The sequence below is a fragment of the Poecile atricapillus genome, chromosome 3, assembly GCF_030490865.1.
Source record: "Poecile atricapillus isolate bPoeAtr1 chromosome 3, bPoeAtr1.hap1, whole genome shotgun sequence".
Classification (NCBI taxonomy): Eukaryota; Metazoa; Chordata; class Aves; order Passeriformes; family Paridae; genus Poecile; species Poecile atricapillus.
Window position 1 is genome coordinate 51,932,486 of NC_081251.1, and position 22,798 is coordinate 51,955,283.

Below are 22,798 nucleotides of genomic sequence, written 5' to 3' on the forward strand. Positions count from 1 at the left end.
GCAGTAACACGTTGGTCATGATTCAGATGCTTTTACTAAACATTTTTTTCTGTATTTTGAGTTGTTTACCGAGATTACTATTTTATGTTTTCCAAATTATCTTTGGAAGGAAAAAATGTTATTTTTATTATATTTTCTAAAATTTTTAAAGCTCACATACTGAACTGGTATCTCCAACACAATGTTCTATATAAACTATAGAGATAAAAAGTTCCCGTGTTAGTGATTGTTGTCTCAGAGAATGACTCATTTTGATCATGCTGTACACCAAAAACTAAGAACTGTCTTCATAGAGGAGGAAGGGGTACATTATTTATCTGCCATTCCTTTTGAATGAAATTTTTCAGCTGCAATATTGATATTAAATTACTGTTTTATATATACCTCCATATAAATCTTTTTTCTACTGTCTTTATTGTGTCCAAACCAGGATAATATAAAAAAAGGTAAAATGTTGAATTTTCAAAAAAGCAAACCAGAATTAAATCAAATGTTCATAGCCCTCTTTACACACAGTTGTAGAAATTTAAAAGGCATTTATTACAGCTGTGCAATAAAGTCATTAAGACTATGCACAGTGCCTGGTTTATCATATTGTGCACATATTTCCTGCAGTACAAAAATTGCTCTAAAATACTGTATGAAATTAGTTTTCCACAAAAGCTAATTCAAACTTCCTCACTAGACTCTGGGAGATGCCTTCTTGTATTTCAGCATTACCTGTAGTCTGCAGGGTCTAAATAACAAGAGTACTGACCACAAAATTAATCTAACAGAGAAAAAGTTATATGCAAGTTATTGCATATCAAGTCTAAGAAGCTACTCTAATGCTTATTGAAAACAAGTGAAATATTTCACTTACAACCTTAGTTATTTTCTCAGGATACACATTGCCAAAGAAATCCAGTAGGAAATGGAGCTTTCCCTCCACAGATATTTACATAAGTCCTTGAAAATAATGAAGAATGTTTTCATTGTATAGTATTTGGTATCTGAAATAATTATTGTGTGTGGTTTGCAAAACCAGAACTATTCCATGGCATCAGGCTAGGCTGTCTTCAGATAGTGAGAATATTATTTCACTGAGGTAAAGAGTAACAAAGGGTAAAATACATCACTTAGTTAGCCACTAATGTATGGAAACATAACTAAGCTAATTATATGATGTCGTTAGGCTAAAAGGAGTTTTTATTCACTTTTCATCTTGCTCTTTTCAGCCCAGGTGTGCAGTTCATTTATTGTTCTATAAACCTCAAAGGGTGAGAATAGGAAGAAATATACTCTACTGATTTACTGTATTTCAGCTGAGCCTGGATTATTTTTCTTTTAAATATGTGAGGATATTTTATTTCTATCAGCTGAGAGAATCCTGTTGCTTGATTTTCAGACATTTTTCCACTTGTTTTGCTTAAAGGGCTACATGGTGTAGTTTAGGTAGCATAAATGCTAGGAATGTTGCAAGACAGGAACAGATGGAAGATTGCTCCCTAATTCTGGGCACATCTGAGCAGTTTTCCATGCCACTGTTCCAGGCTGCTTCCAAACACTGACTCAGGGGACTTAAAGAAAGCTGAGTCACTTCCTCTGCATTGCAACATACAGTGGAGACATATGTCACCCAGTTCAAGAGGTCACCCTACATATAGAGATGCATATGAATAAATCATATTCTTCAGGCAGAGTCACACAGACACATATTCCTTGCTTGCTTTAAAATGCCTCAACTCTGCTGCATTTCTACCATGTATTATGTCTCACTACAGAAAAAAGGCCAGTTTTTCTTGAAAAAATAAATATAAAATAAGAATAAATCTGTTATTTCAAATTTTTTTTAAAAAAAAGTGTTTTAAAATTACTTTTGATTTAGGGAATTTACTGCTAGTTTGACTGCAAAACATGTATGGAGCAACGACTCTAGAGGTGCTTATTAAATCAGACTTACATTGTATCATCAGTGAAGCTTGCTTCAAACAAATATTTCAGTAAGGGACAAAAAATACACTTTTTAGACAACCACACTGAGAATCTCATCTAATTTTCTGCTACAATTAGGATACCACAAATCACAAAGAAACATACACAAATTCCTAGAAGTGAAGTACATCTTAACACACAAGTGTGTGCATATATGCTTTTATATACTACAAAGTATCCCATCACTAAGGTCTCTTCACAAACTTCCCATTAGAGTCTGAACCATCATAAAAAATTGCAGCCTGGATCACATTAATTCTGGTACATTACATCCCAAATTTTCCCATACAAATAAATCTAGTCTCAATATAAGCTAAACTGGATCAATTTACAAAACAGAAAATAGTAACTATTTTCTAACTTCAAAGTATTTAAAATCAGGAAACATTAGATTACTGGAGATTTTTCTGTTGTTGTTTTATGAGAGTTCTGATACTCTCTGCTTCATCTTTTATGACAAATAGCTTTAATTTTCTAGTAATCACATCATATCTTATTGCTGAGTTGACAAAGTGGTTGTAATATCATAGAAGACTTACATGGGCAGTTTAAAGCATGTAATTTATCTCTATCAATGTGACACATTGTTAATAAATCCTAAATATTACGAATTCATGTTTAGAAAAATGACAGAATCAAGCAGCAGCAAGGATAATCTTTGTCACCACAGCAACCATCCAGATTCTTTATGCGACGACAGCACAGTTTATAAAATTATTGTAAAGGAGTATGTATTTTAAAAACTGTATTTCACTGTTTGTTTTCTTAAATTATTAGGCAGACATGAAAAATTATCTTTCCCCTTGTGTTGCTTGGATTTTGACTAGATAAGTATTTCCTTAAATGTGGATACTGTTTGATGCTAATTTCTCTAGACTTCGGGTCTTGTACAGATATACAGAACATGCAGGGTGATTATTTTAAATAACTCCAAGAAGGAAAGCTAGGAATCTTCTCACTGACCATTTCAAGATGCTGAAAGGAGACACACTCAGCTATATTGCTTCAGGATGATTTATCTATGTCCTGTTGACCCAAACCAGACCTTGACAGTCAGCTGAGGGTCAGTATAGCAGGAAGCTTTACTGGAAATCCCTGCTGAACAACAGAGTCTGGGCAGCGGCTGCCCTATACCTCACCCAGCTAATTTTCATTAACAGCAGTTGACAGTGTCCAACGAACGCACAGCACTGGCTGTGCACTCCAGCTCCGGGAAAATCAGGATGGGAGAAAATCATTTCAGTCCCTTAATCTGTGTGAACTAACGGGTCAGCACTGTGCAGGTTTACCTGGGTTTGAATGGAGAGCACAGCCCCTAACGCTAGGGCATGAGGAGATTCTCCTGATTCCCTTCCTTGTCTGCCTTTGTGTTTCTGATTTTGATTTTTTGTTACGTCCTTTTTTATAACATAGTGAAATGGATAGCATTATTCTCAGCTATTTCAGTTTTATTGTGTTATAATAGCATCTATGAGCCTTAGCCTACGTGAATTACTTTAGGTACCACATGGAGCTCTAACACAGTATAAATATCTCATCTCTGTAACACAGGAGTTCAAACTTTGATGGACACATTTCTTCTCTTACTGGGAAAGCACAGCCTTGCATCTTGCTTCATTAGAGGATAAAGTGGTGAGTAGCATTCTGGCATTGTTAGAACAGCACCTACACCTCATCCTCTGAGTTTCCATCTTACAGATGAAATATACCTTTAAAAAAAATCCCAAAACCATTTTAAAAGTGTCAATGATATAAGAGACAAAGTGAGAAAAAAAAAAAAAAGAGTCCCCATTTGAAATGCAAGAATGCTTTACCTAAGGTAACCCAGAAAGTCAACAAAAGAGCTGGGAGTTTACCTCTGAACCTGACATTCAGCATTACCCTCCATGCTTAAAGCCCTCCTGTTTCCACTTAAATACTGCAGTGAAGAAAGAATGTAGTTTTGATGTATCTAGTGTTTTGAAGGTATAATTAAGCAGATTGAATTTTCTATTAAATGAGAACAGATTTTTTCATAACAAATTTTACCAGCTGGTGATCTTCTTCATAATCTGTTACAGGTAATACAATGATACATACCTTAGGTGCTTTGACATTCTCTCTCTTACAAATATCTAAGCATGAAAAGGAAAATGAGTTCAACTCAGAATCTGGTGAGCCAGAGGTTAACAATTTGCTTCTGAGCAGTTAAAATCCTTACAGCTATTGTCAGCAATTTAGCGGGGCTATATCCTTGCTAGTTTATCAAGACTAATTGGTAGCAGGCAGCTGATTATCCTGGAGAGTTGGTGGAAACAGATTCTGAGGGCAAGGCCAGAGTGAATGGTGTTAAGAACTTTAGAAGTTGAGAGAGATGTCATTTCTAATGTGTTTTTAGATGCTGTCTGTGTGAAGAATTGTAGTCAACTCTCTTGCTGTTGGTATCCTCAGGAGAAATTTGCAATTGTGCAGCTGATGTCTATTTTTAATCTAGATAGTACCAGCTGGTGAGGGTGACAGCTATCCTTGCGGGGCTAGGAGGAGAAGAAAGGAAGCTGTGCATTAGAGCAACTTCTATCTAACAACTAATACATCAAGTAGCTGTACTCTACAGGCAAAAAAAACCCCACAGAAAAACCAAAAAAACTCCTTGCAACAGGAAGAAAATACCAGAGACCAAAAAAACCCCAAATAAAACAACAAAAGACAGCGTAACAGAAGGCCTTAAATTCCAGCATTCAGTGTTGGAAAGTCTGAACGACATGTATGACTTACTCAGGTGACTTCCCTACCAGCTTACCAGTAACACAGTCTTATCCCCAGTGTTTTCTCAGATCTCACCTCTTCTGGGGATTCAGAGCAACTTCAGGCTGCGGTACATAATAACTTTTCCTGAAGTCATGTGCCACAACAGCTTACTTGAAAACGCAACAGGGGACAAATTGCTCTTATCAATGCAAATGCTGAACAGTTTGTGTGTTCATCTATCACATGAAGCACCAGACCACTGTGCCTGTTAAATATGATTTCAGAATTTTTTATCCACCTCTTTGGAAATTACAAGTTAGAGTAGGAATAAAGGTTTAATCTTTCTTGGGAAGGGAAAGCTCAGTTTAACAAGGCAAATGGAACTTGACATGGTACATAACCTGTCCTTTCCTTCCAAAGCCTAAATAATTTACTATTATTATTATTATTATTATTATTATTACTATTACTTTTATGTATTAATGTATTCATTTGTTTGTTTAAATTTATTTATATATTTATTTATTTTAGTTTTGTTTTCCCCTGCTAAGGTTTTCATTTGAAACAGCAAAACAGTATCTTATGCAAAAGGTTTTACAGGGAGGGAGGTACTTGCAATTATCTTTGACTAATTCTCCTGTAAGCAGCACTGGCATTCTTCAGGTTGACCGTATGCAGACTTTTTATTGTGGAATTTTAATGACTGGGCTTTTGAAAGAACTGAAACTGGGAGATATTAAAAGATTTCAATCCTAAACAGTTTAACATAAAGTTAAGTTTTATTCTTAATGTTAAAGATGTTAAGGCTGTGTTTTTCATTCCCAGGCACCAGTCCTGTACCTTGGTTCTAAAATCGAAAACAAATTCTACTTGTACTTTGGTTAAAATTAAAAACAAAAAACCAAAAGACAGACAACCTCTTTACTCAAACAAATTAGAGATAGAGCCACCTGATCAAAACCAGATTTTATTTTCCTCCAGTGGAACATGAAATTGTATTGACATGCTTCTTAGAAAAATTATATATATAACTATACCTAAAATCTCTAATCTTGATTAATATCAAAGAAATATTTGTCCTTACGAATATATTTAATTGTTGTTTAGTTGAGGTTTTTGGGGTTTTGTTTGTTTTTGAAAAGTGTTAAAAACACAATAAAAATAAATCAAAAGCTCAGTTACTGTCCCAAGATTTCAAAAACATGAACTCTGCAGATTCTACCTTGCTGTATTAGTCTGTAAATAGTCATTCCTTCACAAATTCAATCATTTTTGGATCCAATTGACTTTATTTTAGGGGTTTGGCATGCAGAAGAGAGAAGTTTCTGTGGGTCATGAACATGGGCTCCATTTGCTACATCCTCTCCTTGGCACAGCAGTAGCTGTGAAGGGACCTGAGTTCACTCAGAAATCTGCAAGAACCCCAGCTTTGATCCTGTGGGTTTAACTGCGTTTTGGAATTGTTCATCTTCCAGGTCAGACGCAGCAGGCTCCAGGCAGTGGGGATCTGCTTAATGTCCTCTCAGTGTGAGAACCTGCCCAGAGATCCATTACTGGGGCACAAATTAAGATTTCCACGAAGACTGCGTGGATACCTTCACATAAGTTTTTCCCTGATTTAAGAGGCTAACTTCAGCATTTCTGCACTTCTGTCTAGGTTCCTACTACCTTGTGGCCCAAAGTTCTCTCTGTCTCTTTTAAAATATAGCTGGTAAGCTTGGATTGAAAAGTTTCAGCTCAAGTTGAAAACAAATCACAATTCTGCAAAAGGCAAAAGAACTATAAATGAACATCCCAGTACCCTGGTGGTATATTGCCTTTTTTCATCTGTGTAATATGAAAAATATTTTCTTTTATAAAATGCTATTTTATAGTGGATATGCTATTGCTGTATTGATCAAAGTAAAAACAGATGAAATTGTTAAAAGAACATTAATAACAGAAATGGATGCCACAAAAATGAAAAATGCAAAAAAAAACAGTATCTGGAAAAGCAGTTTAACATCTGAGAATTGAACCAATCAATGATTTCCATCTTTTAACGCAGGGTGTACTTTACACAAAGATATGCAAAATGCTTTATAGTAAAGTGTAGCCTAGGGAGGCAGCAAAAGCCTTTTAGTGAGATCTTTAATAGCAACTCATACACAGAGAAGTGAACATTACCATACAGCAACATAAAAGAAACTGAATTCAGAAGGCATTATCAATACAAATAGGTATATACTTTAGGGATGAATGAAACTGCATAATTATTTTTTAAGACACATATATAACAACCACACTGGTAACACAGCTTTCAGGTTGCATTTATGGTATTCTGAATTTATCGTCTCTAGTTCATTTCCAAACTGTCTATAGCCTTGGGTTCACAAGAAGTTGTAGATGGATTAAAGCCATGCAAACACCATCTCCCTTCACTGGGGAAAATGCTTGGAGTATGGAGAGCTCCTCTGGTAAATTATAACTATATTTTTAACAATTCTGATACACTTCCTAAGACATTTGCACTGGTCAGCCTAGGGCAGCAATAAGGACTTCTGTCCCATCCACTGAGTCAGCTGGACTTTTGGTCCAATCATACATTCTTAGGCACTTTAATAGTTGAAAACAATCTGACACACATGATAAACTGTAGGACTAACAATTTAATTATTTGTCCGTATGTTTTCCCTACCCTGCCTGGATACTGAGAACAACTCTTTTTAGGTTTGTACAGGCTATCATTTCAAAACTACTTTCACATACAAATTAGAAAACCCCCTGCCTATCTTGGGAGGTTGTCCTTTCCTCTCCTCTCTCCCAGGCAAAGCTGTTGTGTATGCTTACTTGATCACTAAACCAAAAGAGGATGCAGGAAATTGTCTGGTCTGAGAACCTTTCCTTTTGGGAGCACTTTGTTAGCACAAATCAATAGCCAGGTATGAACAAGCCAATAGATTGTGCTGAGTAAATTCTGACTGGCCTAACCTTGGGGTGGAGAAGGGGTTAATAGGAGTGGGTGTCTGTCAGCGGGTCTGGGGGACCTGCACCTTGGCCAGAGCCACCGAGGGTAAGTCAGTGTTACTGACCATTTCCTTAGAAGCTGACGCATCTTTTAAGAGCATGATGTGTCTTCAGCATATTAATAACCAGCCTAATACTCTGGCAGTGATACTGTCATTTGAAGTGAAGACAGATGGATATGGTGCTTTGCCAAAAAGTTTATTTGTCTTTTACAAAATTTCTTGTGACCTTTAACAGAAATTTCTAGTCTATGTTGGCTTTTTGTGGTATTTTATGATTTTTTAAATCACATTTTCCTAAGAAACAAGTCAAAAATCCTATTTTTCTGTCTCATATATAAGCTAACTCACAGAAAATTAGAGATCCATCTCTACCTGAAGGAAATGTCTCTTTTGATTGTTAGTAAGAATAATCTTATGCCAATAATAAAAATTCTTTGTTGTACAGAGATGAATAACTGTCATGATGGTGCTTTATTTCTTTCTCTGCTTTTTAATTGAATAGTATTTATTAAAATTAAAATTATTTTCAGTTTGATAAAGGCCTTTTTAGGTATTGCTGTCAATGTTGAAGTGTTTGCACTTCTTTACTATTTACAGATCTTTATTTCCAACATTGTGTTTTCTCAGCTCTTTTCCAAACTCACAACTGAGGCCAGCAGCGTCCACAAAAATAAACAAAACCAACAAACAAACTAAAAGAAACCCACTTTCTTTTTATAGAAATAATTACTAGTAAAAACATACAGGCATACAGCTTTTAAATGATAGAGTATGTCTCTAAAGGTAAAACTAACCCTGAAAAAATGAACAAGATTAACAGTCATGACTATTATAGAAAAAAAATGAAAATAAAAGCAAATTAAGCCTGAAAGAAAGAATTAAACTTCTCCGTATTTTGTGAAAATGCCCTATAGTTTTTGTATGTTGACAGTATGCATTGTTAAAGACTAAAAAGTCCCTTCCAGAATAATCTTTTACTATGTCCACTGTTTTGCCAGACAATATTAAATGTTCATTCTTTTCCAATTATTGAAGATAAATATTAGTGATAAGACTTGAACTAGAAAAAAATAATTGCAATAAAAAAAGGGTTCTTGAGAGATATTTTCATATCTTCTAAAGGATTCTGAAACTGATATTAATTCCATTGCCTGTGGAAGACTATTGTCATTACTTGTACTTCTATTATCTTTGCTTTTAATTTACATCTCTAGGAAAGTGATCTTTGCTTTCTTCGGGATCATGATTATGATTAGACTTTTCTTCCTTCATGGTAGACAATGTCCTTGCCACTCCCCTTGAAGTTTTTTTCTAATATGCAATTGTTTTGTGATACCAGCAATCTTATTTTTTCAGTTACTATATTCCATTATAAAGTATGTTCTGTGCAAACATTTTAGCATCCATAAAAGCTGCTAGTCAGCAAAGCAAAAGAGTGGAGGCTTGTCCATTCACTAAAAATAGACTGGAGATTTTTCAAAAATTTCCATTGTATTCATGAATACCACAATAACTGTGAGTTAGATCCAATACAAGTACTTAAATATCAGGCACAGAAACCATAGTGCAGGTTTCCAGAGTGAAATTTGAAAAGGTTTTCCATAAAAATGTGAAAAATGTCAATCTGTTCATATTCTAGAGACTGCAGTGGTGTACCTCACAATTTCACTGGGTTGTTTTTTTCAGAAGGATCCTTCATAAAACTATAGATAAAATTGCTGCTCAGAGTAGAAGGCATTTTGATACAGAAATGGTTCTTTATATGTAGGCAGAGAAAACCCCACAATCAAAAATTTGGTTCTAATTTCACGGAACAAACTAACATTCTAACACCCAGAAATCTCCAGATCTATTTGCATAGATGGTCCTCTTTTGGGTCCAGCCCTAACAGCAGAAACATGGAAAAAAAATCACCAATGCAGTGTCTTGTCTTGTTTTGTTTTGCTTTGTTTTGTTTTAGAAAGCTTTTCTTCTGGAAGTGTTATTTATGGACCATGTAAATGACAGCACAAATTAGTTAAGAAAAGCTTCTTGGAGAGATCTGCACCTTGTGCTCAGGGGAACAGATTGTGATGTTTGTGAGAGTGCTACCTGCAGGAGCTCACCTGAGCCCTCAGCTCACCTACCAGGGCTTTGCCTTCTGCACGAGCTTTAGCTGGGACACAATTTCGCTGTGCCTAAGCAAAAAAGCTACACCACAGAGCTCCCAGAAAACTGTTTAGCCTTAGACCCTTAAGGCAATTAAGCTCTTTGATGTTTATTCAGTTTTAAGAGGAGTCTGCAGAGAGACAGGAACAACTCTGAGGGGCTGAGAGGTGCCTGTCACTCAGGAGACGCGCACAGTACTCTGCACTGGCGTTTCCAGGGGACCCGTGGCTTCAGGCCACATATGTTGTATTTCTGTAGCCCAGTAAAAGAGGTGACAAAATCAAGTATAAACAGGATCCTGGCTGCCAGGATGAAATGGAGACCTCCAGTCACCTAGAGATGGTAAGTTATTTGAGGATGTTGCTATGTGAAAGCTTATGGCGTTACTTATGACTATCTTCAGCAGGCCTAGTCAAGAGAAAGCATTTCACAGGGAGAGAAGGATGAGAACGCTTATACTCTAAAAGACAGAGGGAGAATCTTGAGCACACATCCAGGAAGTGAAAAGCCCACTCAAAATTTGTTTTACTGTTCAGACAGGTGGAGCATGTTTGAATTTGGGCCTTTCCTCATCTGTGTGGCTACGTTATCCTGTAAGATACCAGATCTGGAGAATCATCAGCTCCTTATCTGTTTCCTTTATACCAAGGATAGAAGACTCTCTCAGGATTCATGTCCACAGCCAGGCTGTGAGCTTTGAGTAGTGAGGAAAATATTCCTAGCCAGCAGTTAGATACTCAGCTCCTTGGATAGAGCAATTTTAGGTCCAAACCACCATATCATCACTTCCAATTGCTTACAATTTAAACAGCCTTCAGCTTCTTCTTCTTAGGTCACTTCTTCAAATTCTACAGCTTTGTGTCCCAATGCAATGGGAGTAAGGCCTAGGTCACTTATTTCCAAAGAAGGGATTGCAATGCTGAGCACGGTATTTTTATGGATTATGCCTTCCTAGGCATGAAGCAGCAGCACTTTCAGCCTAGTCCCTACACTGGCCTGCGGTGAGAAGACACATTGCACCCATGTACAACTTGCCAACAATGTGCTAGAGCTTCAGACTCTGCGCACCTTCTGTAAAATTGAAAATGCACCTGTGTCTATGGGAAAAGAGACAGCGTGATGCTGAAAGTTTTACCATTCTTTCAGATGAAGTAAAGAGATGGAATATTTTCTTACACTATAAGTTTTCCTAACATGAAGTCATCAATAGAAAGATAAGTGGTCCAGATCTTAAAGCTTAATAATTCCTTGGACTGCAGATTGAGACTGATGGAATGTTTCACTAAATAGAAGCCTAATCCAGATCAAATTAACTTCAGAGAAAACTGGATTGTAATCTCAGAAGCAACTGAGGTGATAGATTCTTCAATATGGGCATTTACCTCTTGAGAATTTGATGGATACCAAATTCAGTTCACATTGGGTTGGTTACACATCCTACTATTCTCAAGCTTTGCTCAATATGGAAAAAAATTATACCCTAGTTTTGAAAAGCTTTACATTCTATCATCAATAATTCCAGCCTTCTAATACATTTGCATTTTGATTTAATAGAAGTTGAATATAAGTTTTATGTTTCAGAAAAACTATTTCAATGTCCGTAAAGATTATAATATAAATCCTATTTCCTTAACTTGTCTGTTTTAAAAATTCAATGATAACTAAGTAATTTTTTCAGAAGATTATGATGCAGTCCTTTCTTTAAGGGTCTCTGCTGGCTTCAGGTAAAATGCTTGACAGTACCTCATCATTATTTCTCACTAAATATACTTTCCATATTATTATTCCTGAACTTTATTTCTGTCCAGACATACATATAATTCCTCAGCATTAAGAGAAGTCCCAGAAAGCATGACAAGGATATAAATAATATTTCTATAATTCTATTTCTATATAAAAATTTTCAGATTTTCTCAGTAATAATGAAATAGCCAGGAATTCTTACCTACCAACAAAAAGCTCACAAATATTATTATTTGTGTTTTGCATTTAATGAATTTGTTAGAGCACAACTAAAAAGGTTAGTAGACTGCCATGTAACACAGAATTCATATCACAGATACACAGTTAATTCTTAAAATGATTACAAAATATTTTCCCTCTATTATTAAACAATTGACCAACCTTTTTTCAGGGAAGGTTCCACTTCACCTAAACCAAGAGAAAGAAACAGATATCAGAGAAAAGATTTCTTTAAAAAACCAAAACCAAAACCAGACCAAACCAAAAACCAAAACCCAAAACCAAACAAACAAAACAAACAAGAAACAAAAACCCACAAAACAAACATAAAAACAAAACAAACAAAAAAAAACAACAACTCGCATTCTTTTTCATGTTGGCTCATTTTTTTCAAAAAATCATTTTTCTTATTTTTATGCTAAATGACAAGCATCTAATCTGAGATTTTTGATTTTTCATTAAAAAAATCTATCTTGACATAGAGCTTTGGGAAGATAAATTAGTTACTTAGCAGTAGCTAAGGAAATATCCAAATCTCTATGTGTTTCTGAAAATTAAGTTGTGACTACAATTAAAAATTTGCTTTACTTTATGCATGTTTCCACTTTTTAAGGAAAGACGCATTGGTTCTTTTTAAATTCCAAATAAAGTATATATGAAATTTAGCAAGATTGTAAATCTAGCAACGCTTCCAGTTAAATTCAAGGCAAAAAATAATCCATTTTACTTTAACTATAAGCACTTGATTGTGGCAATATGTTATTGCACCTCCATGTAGGGCACAGAATTTGAAGAAGTGATCCTGAATGACTGGCTAGTGTGCAGCCTCAGCTGCTCTGACTACAGCACAGAGTAGGCAGGGTGCTCAAAGCACTTAATTTTTATGATATACTACAGTAAGATGCCTTACTGCCTATTCACACTCTTGGTTGATGATGAAATTCCACTTGGGCGAAATACTGCCAGAGTTAAGGTTTCCAAATCTAGTGAAGATCAGATCTTGCTTTTTGTCTGTCAGGTATTTTATGACTTTTCCTACTGCCATTAACACCTAGACACTCGAGTGGTTGGAAGTTTGCACATGCTTTGGGAGCTATGAAATGCTAAAAATGCACACTGATCAAATTTTAGCAAGCTCTCTATATTTCATCTTTTCTGTTTGTCAACCTTTGGAGAGACTGGCTTTCTGCTAGTTATAAATCATATCTCAGAGTAGGATGCCCAATTCACAGACTCACACGTAGCAGCCTATCTATTAGCATTCAGATACGGTGTTATATAAAAACTCATGCTTTTTATATATATTTATATATCTGCTCACATATTTAAAAGGTAAACACTTTGTAATATCTCTCAGGTTTCTGAACAAATGAGTAGAAGTCAGTTTCAGTACATGTCGCTTTTTAATTATATTCTGGTGTAGCCAAATGGAATATAAAATAAACTACCGTGAAATGAAGATGTCACTCCTACACTTATCGCTTGTCAGAATGACCAATATGATGTGACATGATGATCCACTACTGACTGTGAGCAATCTCTGCTCATACTGGGGAACTAGAGTTTATTTTTTTTGTTTTGGTCTTTTGTTTTTTATTAACAGAAGGAGAGTAATTTCCAAAATCAAAATATTAGTAATTTGTTTTCATTTATATGATTATCTCAGATGAGGAATGGTACTGTAACGGCAGAACTATAATTTCCAGTAAACTGATTTTTTTTTTGCAATACACCATCCAAAATCCTGCAAGTTCAGTTGAAATGTCATATATTCTTTTTCTTTTCAATATATTGCCTGTCATCATTATGTCAAATTAAAAAATGTTCTAAATTTCTTGAAGTATCTTGTATATTTTCCAGGGTTCTTTAGATTCTTGGATTAAAAGAAAATAGTTATTTCCATTCTCTGAAGCAATATCCTGATGCATATTTTGGCTGTAGCTTTGAAGTTGTATATAAATTAGTGCTCTTCTCTTCAAGATGTACTAATGGTAATATTTAATTCCTAGAGTTTTTCTGTAATACTGCATTAAACATGAGATGAAAGCTAACGAAGAGACCAATTTACTGACTGGAGTAGCCGGTGGATGCTTTATTAGCAACAATGTTCATTTTCCTTTTGTCTGACCTTCTTGTCTGTGAGGTTAAAAGCTGAGTAAGCCATTTTAATGCGTGTAAAACAGCAGTTAGAGCGGTTACAGAAGTCTTTACATTACAAATACCTTCATCACTGTCATCATCATCACTCCATACGATGTCAGACAGTAAAGAAAAAAAGCCATAAATCCAATCAGAAGACTCTTCCAGTGTCTCATGAATGATTCTCAGTGGTTCTGTGCTGAGCTTGTGAACAGATCTTCCTGAGTGCAGAGTTTAAAACAAAAGCGATTTGAAAAACGAACCCAAACCAAACAAGTGCTTCAGTAATAAAAGTTAATCTTCATTTTATACAGGACTAATTATACTACCTCTTTTAGCAGATACAAGGATTGTGAATGTTAATTTTTATTTTTCAAGCATTTGAGGACAGCTCTCCTTCCTGTGGAAGATTGGGATAAACTGTATCTTACTGCACTTGCTGTTCACAGTGATTAAGGACCCAGTGTTAAATTTGGTCTGATGTTGTACTCCAAGCTCTGGCTCTCCTTCTGAGGCTTGGTTGGGATGTCTTGGTTGGGATAAGTATAGATGTCTTTCTAATATTCTTAATTTTAGATAAATTCTTCATTTCAGCCCAGTTTTTAATCTGACTCAGATCTCCTGCCTCTTGATGCCCATCTAGGATTCAGTCCCACTCATGTCATATCTCCCCCCTGAGCTCTTTCTTTCATGCAAATATTGGCTGAATAAATTGCTGAGCCTTGGATTAACTACAAAGACAGGTCATGTCATTGTCGTAGACCACACATACAGGATGGGAAGAAGAAAGCTGTGCATACACGAGCTGAAATTAACCTGAGTTCATAATAAACAGGCATGCAAATACAGATGGTGGCACAGAAACAGCTGCTTTCAAACACATACTCCTGTGGTTCTGGCTCCTCTTTCACAACTTTTCTAGAATTTCTTTCAGATACACTTGTGCACATGTGCATACTTAACTTGCTCTGGTCTTACTGCCTCTGTAGACAAGCAACCTGGGGAACAAGGGAGCTGTGCAGTTTCACATCCTTCACCTTCCTGGAACCTCTGATGGAAGTGAGACTTCTGCTCCCCACTGTTTCCACACTCAGGCAGTGCAGCCATCAGTGGGTAATACTAGTATTCCCTTAAAGGCTTCTACACTTGGGACTTCACCAGATTTCTCTGTACCTGACACATTACTTCAGAGGGACTTTCCAGCCTCTGACAGCTTTTTCTTCTGACTATTCTGTGCAGCAATTTTCTATTTTCTTGAACTTTATACCAAACATTGCTTAGAAGGAGGGACAACCCTCATTCAGTCTATGTTACTGCCCACTGTACTTGAAACTGCAAACTGAGTGATTGCCTTGTCTATGCAAAGCTTTTCTACAAATATAAACCACTGAATGTAGACTACAAATGTGATTTGAACTTTTGGCCTAGTCTTGCTCCTAGGACTTTTGACAGAAACATGTATGCTGAGTTTAACAGTATCAAGGTGGGAACCATACCTCAGTTTCACGTTGTTTTTCTGCAGGTAAATATTTTAGTAGGAGGCTAAAGACAAGTCTCTTCAGAACTACTTCTGATTGCAGTGTTCTGACTCACAAGCCAAATCAGCATTAATCAGAAGCAGTCTCACATGGACTTTCAGGCTAAAAACCATGCAAGGTGCCAGCTTAAAGGAACATTTTCAGTGACAGCAGTATGAACAGTTATTTTATAAAAGTGTTGTAATGAAACTTAGATGTAGCTTTATTTGAAATAGAAATCCATTATTAAATAGCTAATTTTATTTCTAATTAATTATTCTGAAACACAAGAGACCAGGCTGACTTCTTATTGGTTTGCACCTACTTTTGCTAATGCAGAAAAAAGAAATATTATTGTTAATATTTTATAAATATTATATTTTATAGGTATATGCTGCTGACAATCTGACACATCAAATAAATTAAAGATGTGTCATGATGCAATGACGTAATTGCAAAGAAATTAATTTAGTGTACTACTGTGCACACCATTTTATTCAGAAAGATTGAGTAGTAAACCAACAAATATCTACTTTGTTTAGCATGACACTTATTTGTTTGCATTGTATTAATGCATTGAGATGTAGAGATTTAATTTTTTCAAGTGGTTTGCCACAAGTTGTCTTCTCAAGCGTTAACCAGGATAACAAATACCTCTACTTAGGCTCTTAAAAAGTAAATTTGTGACCTGACCCCTGATGCCATTTGCACTTTTCTCTAATCTAGAAGTGCTAAGGAGTCAAAGTGGACTGATAGAATGGACATGGCCAGAGGTGTCTTAGAATAATCAAGATTTTGATTCACAAGCAGGGATGGTTTAACTTTGGACAGCTGTCTCGATTTTCATTGTGGCTGTCCACCCTCCTTTTACCCACTGGTTGCTCAGGGAGGGCTCAGTTGCTTTTACAGCCACAGCTTTTTACAGCCACAGGGACTACAGCTGTAAACTAGACAAGAACTGGTATCAATTTATTTTAATATACTGGTCTATCAACTAGAAGTTCAAGACCTGCTTCTGCTTCACAGGTAGCAGAGCTGTCCCCCCCGGGCAGGCAAGGGAAATGCTCAGAGAAGTGCAAGATCAAGAGCAGAGGAAATTATTCCAACCACCCCAAGGCAAGCCATCTTTGCTGATGAATCAGTCTTCAACATCATATCCTGGTCTTTAATTCATAAAATCTTCATACCACACTATGAAAAGGGATTAGAAATTATAAGTGTCCAGAGGCAAAATTGTGTGTTCAGTCATGCCTATGTTAACAGGCCCAAGTTGCAAATCCTGTTTGACGTAGAAAGTTTTGATAAATCAGTTTGGAGCTGCGTAGAGGACACTTTATTGGTGTTTGCAAAATTAAATTTTGTACTCAAACATACTGTGAGCTCACTTGAGATCTGAAACAAGTGGCACAGACATGGGAAATTATGTCCTTTTGCACAGATTTTCTGTTTAACTTGTGTTGCATTTCCCAAATTTTTTAACAGTACTGCTAATAGCAATGATATGTTCTAGAATTCTTAAGAGCACCTCACAGAGTAAAGCTGAAGTGAAAATTACGACTGATTAAATCCATGCTTTTAGTTCTCCCTACAACTTTGACGATACCAGGTGCTACGAGGTCTGCAGCAGAATGAAATACACTAAAAACAAATGAAATTAAACAATTCTGGTGTTTACAAGTACAGAGAAAGATTCAATTTACCTCACACACATGCAAAGAAAGACAACCATTTCCACAAGGCTTGCATGCTCTTGCTTTAAAAGCAAAGATGAAAGAATTCAGGTTTTCATAAAAAACTTTGAACTTGATATTTTTTAATTTAGAGATGTTCAGCAGTTGAAAAACATGATGAGATTTTTTTTGTCATCTTGTAGTCAACATATTCAACTGGATTATCAGTCTTCTATCCAATTTGTCATTTCTTAGCAAATCTTAGAAGACTAATTATTTTAAAAGTGAGCTCACAATATATTTATTTTGATAACATATGGCACATAATATAGAATTTTAACTAATCTGTAGCTGTAACTAATATTATTATAGACTAATATAATTAATCCAAACTATAATTAATACATCATCATATAAAATCCATTGTTCTGGAAGTAGAGTGGGCAGGACTTTGAATTTAAATTTTAAATAGCCTTTATACAGAATATTTCTCAGATAGATACAGATGTGTGAAGTTTTAACTTTGTTTTACTTTTAAATAAGGATTGAGCCAATTTTTTGTCTTAGATAAAATAGGAAGCAATTAATAAATGCTTGTTGAAGGAGGGGAAAGGAGTAAATGGTTACTGAAAAGGTTAAGTTCTGACATGAAACATAAAATTAATATTGAAGAATTTAGTTGACACTAGGAAATTACCTTTAATCACAGTTTAATTTCAGATTATCTTATTTAGTGAAATATACCTGAGATGGTACTGAATCCCTAGTGGTTCCTAAACTCCCTCAAAAGCCAGTGCAGAAAGACATATTGTGACCTTAAGAAGGCAAGTGTCTCTCTTTCCTCTGAAATCTGTTTAAGGGTTACATGAACTAATTTCCAAAGATACTCACTCCTTCCATTGACTAAAAAAGAAGTCTGAAGAATTAGCATGGACATGTCACCTTATTTTCATATTACTGAGGTATGTGACATGGATCCTGCTAGTGATGCTGTTTCAGATTTAAATCCTTCTTGTTAATGTACACTTTGGATAAGCACTTAGATTTGTAGCTTTAAATTCATAATTAATTCCAAGTCTATACAACTATTCACCTCGATAAATTACTTACATTCCAGAACAGCACTGATTCCACAAAAATGCTTTGCGAGAACACTTTGTTTGTCAAAGACTTTTATTACTTGGTACAGTATAAAAGATGCTTTTCAGATCAGTAAAAGTTCCTCTTTTTTTGCGCTGGCATGTTCATTGCTATGAGAACAGTACCAGTTTTGTTGTTTTCTTTTTGGAGGAAAAATCAGAATTCCAGAACCTTCTGGAAAATGTGGAAATTTGGAAGAGTTAAAAGTTGACAGAGGAAGAATTCCAATCAAATGGGAGGAATTTGTATATTATCTTACAAAGAAGCCTTACTGTAGAACAACTTAATTGAATTTGATTGGAGACTGTTTGTTAGCTGTTGGAGATATCTGGAAGATTATTTGGATTTTCTGTACTAAACATATGCAAATATTTTTAAAATAATTTTTTAGGAAATCGTTTCAGATGTGTTGTAGGTATTAAATACTTCTTAAAAATCCTTATGTAATTTGAAGCAGCACATTAAGTGTTACAATTCCTTGTAGTTCTCTAGCATTATTAATACAGAAAGAGTTATTTGATTAAAAATGTGAAAACAACAATTCTGAACAACTAATTTCTTAATTTCTGAAGTCTCCCTGGTTCACAATCTTAATTCCAAATCATTTTAAATGCAAATTTTAACCTTAATGGCAATTAATAACTCACATTTAACACATCTACTTGAAACCAGGCAATGACAAAGTTCTCAAGTCCTGCAATTGGCATTAGGTATGTTCTTGTTAACAAGAAGATAGAATGTAATTTTCCTAATGTGACAAATTATTATTTAACAGAAACCCCTTTTTTTTTTTCCATCGGGACTGATAATGGGTACTTTAAAAGTGATTTTTGGATACAAGAATTGAGTAATCACATGGTATGATTTGCTGTAGCCTCTAGAGCAAATTTAGTTAAGTTTAATAGTCTGTGTCATTTATTCTTGTGAAGTGTACAACAAAAAGTGACTAATTGATTATCTGTGCAAATCACTTCAGTCATTATTCGAGTCTTAGTAACTCTGACAGAAATGTAACTTCCTATCAATCTTTTTTAGCTTGTCAAATAGTTAAATGTCTACTCAGAGTTGAACCTATGTTAAGGCAGCTTTTTTTTTTTTAATGAATCGTAGCAAATTAGTTAATAATTGTTGGATTTTCATCAATTACATATTTTGACTCCAGTGAATTGAATGCAATTAAGTTACAAATGATGGTAATTTTCTGGTGCAAAGATTGATCTATGAGATATAAACTAATTCATTGACACTGACAAGGTACAGCTGATGAAGACAGAATTTCTGTTGTGTTTGATAAAATATGAAAGCCTAACACTAGCTTGAGATAATAAAACATATGCTATTTTTAGTAAAATATTCTATTATAAATATAGAGACCTGTATTTTAATTTGAAGGTTTATATATTTGTAAGTTTCTTTCTTTCTACTCTGTGATATTTTGAAAAGTAGCATCTAACATACTAAACTCAATATACACATTGTCTCCTATTATTAGCATTCCAGTTTATCAACAAAACTGTCCTTAGGTCTTACGTTTCTATTTCATAGACTAACATTTTTATCAAGCTTAGAGCTCTAGGTCATAAACAGGTAAAACTCTGGTTGGTACCATTGAATTATTAGTATAAAAATACTAATTGAGTTTTTAATTATATTTCATATAATTATCTGGCAAAGAAAGTGCAGAGTCAGCTTTCTCAGTAATTTCCATTTTATAAGTATGTATATTGTAAATATTATGACTACAGCCTGTAGCTGTCTCTTTCTAATATCAACCTTAGATAATTATCTGTTCATAGAGGAAACCTCACCTGAAAGTCAACAAAGCAGCAGTTATAACTAGAATTTACTTGCCAAAATTTAACAAAGAAATTCACAAACTCTCACAAAGTAACTGAGTAATTTCAGGTCCATTTGATATAGCCCTACATGTTGACAGGACTGTATGTTTAGGATGGGCTTCAAGTGTAGTTTATATGACTTGATTTGATATCAGCTGGAAGGTTTTGATTTGATAGTCCAGATCTTCATTAGGTAGTGTTTTCTGAACCACATTTTATCTAAAATAATTTGAAGCTTCATTTTGTTTCATTCTATGGGTTCACTTCTCTGACTAAGAACACAGATCTTCAGATGAAAAAGCTGTTAGATAATTGTACAACAGCATTTTTAAAGGGTGCTTAAGGTGTAAAATTAGTACCTCAGCTTGCCACCATTTCCTGGGACTCTCCTGGCTGGGGGCATCTCCTAGCTGTCAGATCTGTTTCAAGCATGATGTGAAAATGAGGAGTAGGCTGTTGCAAGCCCCAGCCAGGCAGAGTTGGGGTTAGCTGAGAAGCAGTGCTGCCGTGCCCTGGCCTCTGCTCGTGCCCATGCTCTGCCATCATCCACACACATACTCAGAACACTGCAGGCAGAGGGTCTTTACCAGGTGGGAAACAGGGATCATCGCAATGTTGTGAGTAGGTGGCTATACCTGATGGCAACAGGATGAACCCCAGAAAGGTCAATAGAAAAAATGAAGAAACACCATTAGTAATAAAGAATATTCTCAGCTGTCTCTTGGCTAAAGGAAACACTTAAGGAGTGAAGTGAGGAGTTGTTTAATCTCTGTGGGGTTGCTGTTTTGTGACAGAAATTTGAGTTCATTAAGAGAAACAATATGCTTTACGTGTGAGATAATACAGTGTGAATCACAACAAGGTAAAAACGTGGTCAAAACACAGTATTTTCACAAATCACAAACAAATTCTATTGTTGAAAAGAATATATTATATATAGGTGCTTCTTGTTGAGTTACTTCAATTTCTTCAACAGAAAATAACCAAAGAATTGCATCACTGCAATTGTTACTGAAATGAATTACCGGTTTTATTTGTTTGTTTAAAATTAGAAATTTCACAGATAGCATTATGCACTGGAAATTTGCTTTGTGTTTTGTGTCCCATGAATAATATTTAGGCATGAAGTCTCCTCTTAAATCCTTCCCTATACATTGAAACGGTTTCTGGAATTTCATATTTTCAACTACATAACCTCACAAAGTTTGAACTATCAAAATTTGTCTTTTATACACTGGACCTTTTGGGATGAAAGCAGCACTTGTAATACTGCAATAGCTCATAGACTGTCATTCTTTTTAGTATAAACTCATTTTCTAGGGGTTTATAACTCAGCTATGAAATCTGCTGCAGACTGAAACTTGAGAAACCAGATGTCATCTGAGCAACCCTTCTTTAAACTGGATTTGGGCTTAAATCCCTTTAATGGGTTTTATCATGGAAGAGAAAAAATGTTTTGTAGGTTTTAGGTACATTAATTGAAGCCTCATATAATTCAATTAAGAAATTCATTAAGAACTTTGAAATAGATAAGCTGTTCAATCATGCTTTGAATTGAAATTTATAAATACAGCAAGAAATGTCTTGCAGAAGCACAGTTTTGATAAATTCTAAAATAGGAGTCTTGTCTAGGGCTTTGCAGGTTTGAAAAAGAGAAAAAATTATTTTTTCCATTAAGTTTGCTGGTGGTTTAAACGAATCCAGAAGTGCATTCTTTTTCCTGATTAAATGTAAATGTATTTTCAGTTTTAAAGCTGGTGGATATATAGTCATAAAACACAAGAGCAAAAATAGGTCTTCTTTTTGTAGTTCTTAAAACTTTCCAGTGAACATTAGCCCAACTGGGTGACTACAGTGAGATGATATTAGAGGGGGAAATGTATGTTTATAGGAAATATAATATATTCCCTTTAATGATTATATACTCCCCAAGGCCAGACAAAGTCCATCTGTGGCTGCAAGATAGTAATAAAAATGACCACAAGTTCAGGCAGGGAAATGGTGACTTCAGACTGTGTTATTCAGAAGCTACTCTGGGAGGCCCCACAACATTTGGCCAGATGTTTTACATTAACTTAAAAAAAAATTTTAAAAATATAATTAAAGAAAGCATGTGACTGGATGGGAGCTCCATACACTGTTAACTCCTCATTCCTAAAGGCATACCTCAAAAAAAAAGATCGGCCTTTGCTACAGGTCTCTAAAAAGCCCCTTTATGTGAGCAAAACAAATTATCCCCAACAAAGAGTGTACTCATGGGGTTGTTTTACTTATGAAAACAACATAGCAAGCTCATTCTGCTAAGTGTGTTGTGTGTGTTTTTTATATTTTCACTTATATTATTTTGTAGGTAATTTTGGGTTTCATAGATTTGGTGAGGTTTCATTAGGTTTGATTTAGTCTGGCCTTTAGGTGACTTGCTAAATCACTGTCAATTTACTCTGAATATTGAACACTCTGGATCTGAAATTAGGGGGATGTTAATTAGCTGTAATTGGTCACAGAGATGGCAGGGAATTTTGAACGCTCTATTAGCTCATTAGCAAATATGGATTCATGGGCAGTCAATCTTAAGGACTAAAATAATCTTAAATTATTGAGTTGCATTTACCAATTAAAATGTGTAATCTAGTTATGTGTACAAGAAATGCATGAAATACATTCATGAGTTATGG

General features: G+C 35.2%; 1 protein-coding gene across 19 annotated transcripts in view; it reads right to left on the bottom strand.

Moving 5' to 3' along the window:
* The window catches only part of TRDN (triadin), a 231,918-nt gene that overhangs the window by 167,319 nt on the left and 41,801 nt on the right, over positions 1 to 22,798 (bottom strand). For 18 of the 19 annotated variants that reach the window (XM_058835672.1, XM_058835685.1, XM_058835682.1 and 15 more), the window contains exons 3-5: positions 20,711 to 20,758; positions 14,042 to 14,179; positions 11,982 to 12,008 (exon numbers count right to left, since the gene is read on the bottom strand). In XM_058835672.1, coding sequence (XP_058691655.1) covers positions 11,982 to 12,008; positions 14,042 to 14,179; positions 20,711 to 20,758 — 213 coding nt within the window. The remainder of the gene's footprint in view (positions 1 to 11,981; positions 12,009 to 14,041; positions 14,180 to 20,710; positions 20,759 to 22,798) is intronic. The other variant, XM_058835677.1, reaches the window with a different exon arrangement.